We start from the raw sequence: 8,097 nt of genomic DNA on the forward strand, positions 1-8,097 counted from the left end.
CCCCTCTTAACCTGTGCGCCTCACCCGGCCCAGAACCCTGCAGAAGGCCTATCACAGTTATCCAGATAGACATCTCAACTTGTTTGCATAATGGCAACATGATGAAATACCGCTCACCAAGGTAGAGCCCTACCGGAGGGGAAGGGGGAGCAGGGGGAGGTGGGCTGGAGAAGAGAAAGAAAGCGTGGGGGGGGGAGATTATAATAATCATGAAGACCACTGTCAGACGGCTGTGTAGTTGACTTTGGGACTACAGAAGTTAGAGCTATCCAACCCTGTGACAATTGCCGGGATTAAAAATGTGTTACTCACGTAATCGTGAAAGGCCTTTGCTTCACTTGAATGTTCACAAGTGTCTCGTCTTTCAGGAGCTGCACAGTAAAGGTCCCAAAACACACTGCAAGTCAAAAAGGTAAAAATAAGATCGGGTTACTAATTACTGTCCAGGTACCCACCGGCGAACGCACCGGGTGCACGCCACACACAGAACCAGGTCTCCAGAGTTCCGCAAGCTCACCCTCAGGAACCAAACCAACCCAGCCTCTGTGGGCGGGCGAGTCAGCCGCTGGCAATCAGAGCAGCAGGCCCATCCATCAGGCGCCCACTCGGCACTACGTGCCTGCCTCATACCCGAGACACTGCGGCGGGTGACTATAGGAGTCCTGAAAGATGGTTAAGCACACAGCCGCTTAACCAAAAAGTCAGGGGTTCAAACCTATCATCCACTTCAATGGGACAAAAAAGAGTGATGGTCGCCACCTGCCCAGATGACGGCCTTACAAACCCTACAGGGTAGATGGACCTTGGCCTCCAGGCTTGCTCTGAGTCAGAATCAATTTGGGGGGCAATGGGTTTTGTCACGGAAGCACCACGTCACACAAGGGCAGCTGTAGGTCAGAACAGGTATACCCCCCACCTGTGATCACCCAGATGTAGGCAGGTAAGCAGGTAAGTATCTGGCTGCCTGCCCCCTCCATCCCCAGGGTTCCTCCCCCCCTCCACCCCCGCCCCAAACCAAAAAATGGCCCCAACTCCTCCAAAGGTGAAATGGTAAAGTCAGAACGTGATACACAGGCAATAAACAAAACCTACAGCTCCTAAATCCACGGTCCACACCCCGCCCCTCTCCCTCCATCCCTCCCCTCCTCCCGGGCCTTCTCCCTCAAAGGCCACTTCTTGCCCGCCCAGGCCAGGAGGAGCAGCGGTTAGCCCAAGGAGACGCTGTGGACAGTCTTCCATCCACAAAAGGACAGGGAGCCCTCCTCCGAGAAGCTGACCTGACCACTCAAGGTGGGAAAAGGCTTGCTGGCCTAGGACTCCTGGTGCCATCCCCTCCACTGCTCTGTGGGCCACTCCAACACTTCGCCCCACAGAAGAACAAACAAACAAGTCCTTTGCCAACTGGTAAAGCCCTGCACCAACACGGCAGGGCAGTTGGTCTGACCAAGGGGCCTCGGACGGGGCTCCTCCTTCAACTCTCCTTCTACAGATCAGGAGGCCCGAGGTCCAGAGAGGCCAGTCGGCAGTCTGGATCGGAGGTCTGACTCGCAGTCCAGTGCTCCGCGCCCCAACAGTCAGCACAGAAGAGATCCTCTACCTCGCCAACTCTGCTAGTCACCAGGCGAGCATTTCACTCAAGGTGTGGGCCCACCACAGCCTGTCCCCAAGGGTCAGCTCTGGCCATCTGCTCAGCACTGAGCCATCCGAGACAACTTCATCAAACAGGGCCACAGTACCAGCCACTTAAGAGCCACCACCGCCTGAGCCCAGCCCCACGGATTCTTCTGGACTCCAGGGCAAAGGATGGGAAATGCAGATCATGCATCCCAACCAAAAAATCAGGACCCTCTATGAGCTGGGGAAGGGGGAGCTACGGGCACTTTTCCTGCAGTCTAAACTGGACTCCGCATGTGCACGCACACACAAACACACACTTAATTCTACAAACTCCCCGGCCCCTTCTAAGTAACTTCTCCTCCCAAGTCTCAGTTTCTGCAGAAGCCTTGACCACCAGCCCTCCCTTACAAAAAAAGCACCCACACGGGCAAACCTATCACCCACTACTCCTACTGGTCACATCCTTACGCCATCCCAAATGCCTCCTACCCAGGCCGGCCGGAGGTTGGCAGAAGTAATTAAAAACTCATTTTCGTTGCGCAAGTTAGGACAGACACTTCATCCTGCTGTTCAAAGAGACTTGAGGCAGTAACCTGATCGGGCGGTCAGGTAAACGCGCTAAGATCCCAGAGACACCACACTCCACTTTCCCAAACTCCTCCGAAAACCCAAAAGCCAGCCCGCTTTCTTTTCCTGTTTAAAAAGATGCCGGAGACTCCACCAACACCCAAGGCATGCTTCTGGCAGCCCGTTCCCCTTGACCTGAGACACACACACACACAGACACACACACACACAGCCGGATAACCCACATCGAGACCACACTTGTCGTGACCCCACAACCCACAGGACCTGGGGTCGGGGTGTCTGGTTAGGCAGTCACAAAGGGAGAGGGATGCCCCTAACTAGAGAGTCCTCTGCCAGGTCGACTCCAGCCAGTTAAGCTCAGGCTCTCCGGTAAAACGAAGTGCTGTGGTTTGGGGGATGTTTTGCGGCAGGGGAGGGGCCACAGGGAAAGGAAGGGCCCCAGTCTCAATCAAAATCGAGAAAGGAAGTGGCAGCCCCTTCTAGCTTTTCCTCAGCCTCCTGGTGCTTGGGAAAAGGTCCCCAGGACATCCTGGGTCTTGAGGCCCTGAGCTCAAGAGAAAAAGGGGGCAGGCCAGTTGTAAACCAGACCTGGTATCCCCCACACACGCCCTCCACCCCACCCCACCCTCTCTAATTAAAGCAGCATGCAGAATTAACAAAAATCCTGCAAGGGTTTGTTTTCCTCCAAGCCCCCTGCCTAATGGCCCAGAGGGAGGTGGAAAGGCAAGGAGTTCAGCCCCAATGCCAGGCTCACTGTGCTCAGTTTTCAATAGGAGAGCGGAAGACTGGAGGCACAAACTTTAGGCACCAGCTTCTTCTGCCCTCGTCCTGCACAGGGCAGCACTGAGGGGCAGGGGGAGCCTGCTTTGTTCCAGGGACCCAGGGCTTGGAGGCAAACCCCCCATAGACACACACACAAAACTACAGCACAAACTTACCACCACCACGAGTGTAAAAACCCCGGCGGCTCCCCCAGCGTGATGTTTTTCTCCCATCGAATCTGGAAAGGAGAGAGCAGAGGCGGCTTTAGAGGAGCAGAGGGGAGGGTGGGCTGGGGGCTTCCCAGAGCCAAAAGGCTGTGAGGACCCACTAACAATAAATGCCAAAAGGTGATAAAAATTCAAAATGGTGGCCACGGTGGCTGCTCCTGAAAACAAAGGCTCTAAGAACAGTGTGGAGGGGGGTGTGTCAAGAAATTGGATGCTGGGGTGTGGGGGGTGCCACTCACCTCGGACAAGAAGGTCTGGGCCGACTTCTGCGCTCCTACGTGCAGTAAATATTCGTAGACGTATAAGGCTAACCTGGCGAGGGGCAGGAGCGGAGAAAGAGAGGGATGGAGTCAGATCAGGGCTTCCTTCCCAGACCTGCCCGCCAGCCTGGAGCCCTGTCTCTGCTGTCCCATTGTGGACTCTCCCCCAGGAAGGCAGCTCAGCCCGGCCCGGGGCGGCGAGGTCCCAGCAGTTAGGAGGTGGGTACAGGGGGGCTGGAGAGTACCCCCCAAACTTGAACTCCCAAGTGGCACTAGGACTAAACCCCACCAAACTCACAAGGCACGCCAAAGCCTCCCTCTTCCTCTGGGTCCGCTCCCCTTCTCACCACAACCGCCCCAGCTTTGGAGATTTGGGGAGACTCAGCCCTGAACTCCGGGTGTTCTGAGAGCTCTAGAGAGGGCAGCAAAGCGCCACTCTCACCGCCTCCCCCCCCCCCAAAAAAAATAATTGTTCCCCAAGCCTAGGGCCAGGCGGGCTCCACCAACCGTGCCCAGCCCGGTGCCCCAGAGGGCCGGGGGCCGGCGGCGAGGCCCCGAGCAGGGCAAGGGGAGCGCTCCCGCCCGAACAAAGCCCCCGGCACGCACTCCTCACGCCGCGGGCGGACAAAAGGAGCCTCGGGGCTGCAGGAGCCACGCGGCCCCTGCCCGCGCCCGGTGGGCAAAAGTGCGGCCGCTGCGCCCCGCGCCCGCCGGACTGGCACCCGCGCCGAGGCGCGCAGGACCTCGCCCACCCGCGCCCCGGGGGCCCGCGCGCGGCTCGCCCCGCGGCCGCCCAGTGCCCCCTCCCCGGTGCCCTCACCTCCGCCGGCTCCCAACAATGGGGTCTCCCACGCCGCCCGCCGCGGCCTCGGGGGAGGAAGCGGGCAGCGGGCGCCCGGCGGCCCCCGGCCCTCGCCGCCCACCTGCCTCCCACCGCCCGCAGCCCGGCGGCGGCGCGGCCGACACTTGGAGAATAGGGCTTACTTTTCCCGAGCCTGCCCGTCCGAGGGCACCGCCGAGCCTTTGCCTTTGGCAAACATGGTCTGCAGAGAAGAGGGCGCCGAGCCCCGCCGCCGCCGCCGCCGCTACCGCTCCGGCTGCTCCCGAGCTGCACCCTGGCTCCCGGCCCCCTCCCCGGCGCCGCTCGCTCGCTCGCCCGCGCTCTCCGCGCTCCCCTCCCTCCCCCCCGGGCGCTGGCTCCGCGCTCTTTCCAGCTGTCAAAGCGTCAGCCCCGGCCGCGGCCCCATCGCCCTGGAACTCCTCCCGCGCCGGCTCGGCCTGGGGCTGCCGCCGTCGCCGCGCCGCCGCGGTGCGCTCGCCCGCCCGGCTGCCCGCTGGCTCGCTCGCTCGCCCGCTCGCCCGCCCGGCTCCGCCTGCGCCGCTCTCGCGCTCCGGCACCGCTGCCGCCGCCGCTGCCGCTGGTCTACTCGGAGCGCAACCGAACGTGGCTACCCGGGCGAGGGGGCGAGGCGGGCGCCCACGTCCCGCGATGGACGGGCGCCGCGGCCAATCGGCGCGCGCGGGGGCGGGCCCGGGGCGGCCCGCGAGGGACGCCCTGTCAGCGCCCGGCCGCGGCGGTCCTCGCTGCGGCCGCCTCGGCGGAGCCGCTGCCGCTGCTCCCCGCGGGCGGATTCGGGGCGTCCGGGGGGCGAGCGTCCGCTTGCCCTGGACGGGGCGGCGGGCGCGGGTCGGGAGGGGCGCTCTGGTGTCCGGGGCCCAGCGAGAAGGGCGACTGGGCCAGCACTGCCCGCGGCGTGGACCACTGGGGGTGGGAGGGGGAGGGCGCTGCGGCAGCGTCGGGGGGAGGGGGCTCGGACCCCAGAGCCGGGCGCCGCTCCCTCCCTCCCTGCCCCCACGTCCCTCTCCCTTATCGGCCCTCGGCCTCCCCCCGCCGGGGCCCGCGCCCGCCCAGCCCTTATCGCCCCCCTCCTTGTCCGCCGCCCTCCCCCTAGGCTCGACCCCGACCCCCACGCCGACTCCGGCCGGTCCCCGCCCCCCTCCCTCCCCGGCCCGCCCCCGGCCCTCCCTCGCGCCCCGTCTGGCTTCGGAGCGCCGGGCCCGGGCTCCACGCTGAGAGGTGGGAGGCTGGTCCTTTACTACATCATTAAAATACTTTGGAAAACCCCAAAGTGGAGCCGCGCGAAAATGGCCCTTGGCGTGCTTCGGGGAACCGGGAGGAGGATGCGGGGGGACTCGGGCTTAGGGGGGAGCGGGATTTCTCCCAGATTTTCCAGGTCTGCCAGCCCCTGCAAGTTAGCCCCTCAGCTTCTCCACGCGAAACGGTGCCATTCGGAGTGGGGAGCGTCGGCTGGGAGGCCCGCGACGCACAACACGCGCCACCAGAAATCTGCAAACTTCAAATAAATGGAGCTAAATTGGGGGGTGGGGTGGGAGAGACGAGAGTCAGCCGTGGGGGGAAGGGAAGCTTCCATTGTCAGTGACCCAGGTGTACAATGGGAAATTGAGTGAGGGCTGGAAGAGTGACCCAGCTCTTTGTCACTGACTCCTTTCTACCCACGCTGAGAACCTCGAGGACACGGTGTGTACACCTCATTAGAGACTTTAGAAACCGTTGAAGTAGAGGAGGGCCCCCCCATTTTCAGGCTGTTTATAGTGCGCGGTTCTCTTTAAATGTGATAAAGCACTGTGGGCACTGTCCCTTTAAAAGAGTCAAGCAGAAAAAGCTGTGTAAGCGCTGATTGGCTGCCGGTTTGGATACATCTTTAGGGGAGCCTTGAAACTGTTAGCCTAGGTTGATTTTTTTTTTTAACTGCGCTGTTCCAATAAACAAGTAACGCCCCTCCCCCTAACATGCCTCGCACCAAACAATTAAAGGATAGGTCAGTGTCCTAGGGAAAACACGTTTCAAGTAGGAAAACTCAAAACTAGATTTCAGCAAAATAAATAATCATTCCCTACCATTAAAGTTTGCTCATTTTGATGTGTAAAAAGAGAGACAGAGAGGGGTGAAAAGAAATGCCCCGCAGCAAACAGATCTGCATTGGTTCAGGAAGGAGGCTCTGGGTAAATTTTTGGAATAATGTTCTACTCAGTGTAATAGCCTGCCTAAATTAGAATATAGCCAGGCCCGGCGGACGCCTTTGGACTCACTCACGCTGCTTTTTTCCTGGATGCAAAGCTCACAGAGGAAAGGACCAGAAAAGGGGGGACCCTAGTTTGTGTGTCTGTGTGTTATCCCCTCCTCCCCAGCACACACACATGCACACACCAGTTTAAGGTGGTTTTGTGAATGAGGAAGGCATGGCGGTTGGGAGGGAATTGAAATACATCGATAGGGGAGAGAAGGAAATAATTACAGTTATTTTTCCCCTAGGCGGTTTAATTTAATAGGACTAACTTAAGGTACCTTAGAGTCCTCGCTAATTAAATTGGCCTGCTCATACCCTTCCCCTGGACTTCCTTCTCGTTGGGATGGGCCAGGGATGGCTTGTCAACAGAGTGACTCACGAGAATCGCCTGACTCATCCTGTCTGCAAGGCCCACAGACTGGAGTAGCTAACAGACCCCGACTAAAGGCAAGCTGCCCTTCCCCAGGCCTGGCCCGTGAGGATCTCCTGCAGCCTGGCCTGGCCTGTCGGGCTTAGGGTTGGAACACAAGCTTGGCTACTGGGGTCTCAGCTCACCTGTCCAATGGGAAAGGAGGCTTAGGAGATCATGGTATTCTCTTGAGAGCCGAGGTTTCATGATGCGTGACGATTTCCCGGGATAGAGGATGAATAACTCCTTCCGGGGCACGCGTGGCAAAAAGGATCTAAAGAGAAAACCTTGCTGGGGACACGCCCACACCCCTGTGTGTAGAGTTGGGGCTGGGGGCGGGCTGTGGTAAACATATACACGACGAAAGACCTGCCGTCTGAACCATTTCGATCGACATGGTGACACGGACTACATTCTTCAAGTTGTGTCTCCATCCTCCCACCACCTTTTTCCAAAATGTCCCACCACCTTCAACACCAACTCAATGCCTGCTAAGCAAAAACCCCACCCTCCCCACCCCTCCCACATCCAGGAACCCAGCCCCTACGTGGACGCACACAGACAGACTCGCACCTTCCTGTGACTCATGTTCAATGGCCTTTCTTTCAAGGTGCCTTTGGGTGGACCTGAACCGATCACCTTTCAGTTGCCATTCGCATCACCACCAAGAGACCCCAGTAGCAAGCAGAGAGAGAGTTGCTGTTTGGGGGAACCATGCGGGCAGTGGGTTCTCGAGGTCTGCTCTTAGCTGAAGCTGGCTAAAGAGGAGGCACTGGTGGGCTGGTGGTGGATGGGGTTGGAAGAACTGGGGGGGGGGGGAGGCGGGGACGGAGCAGGGAGGATGCCTTAGCTCTGCAGCCTGGACAAAGGACGGCTCAGCCCTGACAAAATTGTGTGGCCGCTGGCGCTGTTATCCAAGATGAGGCTGTGGTAGGGCCAGGTCTCAGTCCCCCAGAACAGATTTTGAGAGCCCAACGCGCCTCTCCCCACTGGACCCTCCAGCCCCACCACCACTCTTCAGCCTCCCCTCCAAGGCTGCCGCCCCTGCTGAGCCTCACTCAGTCCCCTGCCCTCCTTGGTCTCCCTCCACGGGAATCTCCATTGTAGCTCTCCATTCGGGTTCCATCTCCGTTGTTTCAGCCGGT

At 59.8% G+C, this 8,097-nt stretch overlaps 1 protein-coding gene across 2 annotated transcripts in view; it reads right to left on the reverse strand.

Annotated features, from left to right (window-relative positions):
* The window catches only part of SSBP3 (single stranded DNA binding protein 3), a 153,689-nt gene extending 149,097 nt beyond the window's left edge, over window positions 1-4,592 (reverse strand). For both annotated transcript variants that reach the window (XM_075556584.1, XM_075556575.1), the window contains exons 1-4: window positions 4,439-4,592; window positions 3,434-3,506; window positions 3,144-3,205; window positions 313-397 (exon numbers count right to left, since the gene is read on the reverse strand). In XM_075556584.1, coding sequence (XP_075412699.1) covers window positions 313-397; window positions 3,144-3,205; window positions 3,434-3,506; window positions 4,439-4,494 — 276 coding nt within the window. In that variant the 5' untranslated portion in view covers window positions 4,495-4,592. The remainder of the gene's footprint in view (window positions 1-312; window positions 398-3,143; window positions 3,206-3,433; window positions 3,507-4,438) is intronic.
* Window positions 4,593-8,097: the final 3,505 nt, after the last annotated feature.

Source organism: Tenrec ecaudatus, chromosome 1 (genome assembly GCF_050624435.1).
Source record: "Tenrec ecaudatus isolate mTenEca1 chromosome 1, mTenEca1.hap1, whole genome shotgun sequence".
NCBI classification, from domain to species: domain Eukaryota; kingdom Metazoa; phylum Chordata; class Mammalia; order Afrosoricida; family Tenrecidae; genus Tenrec; species Tenrec ecaudatus.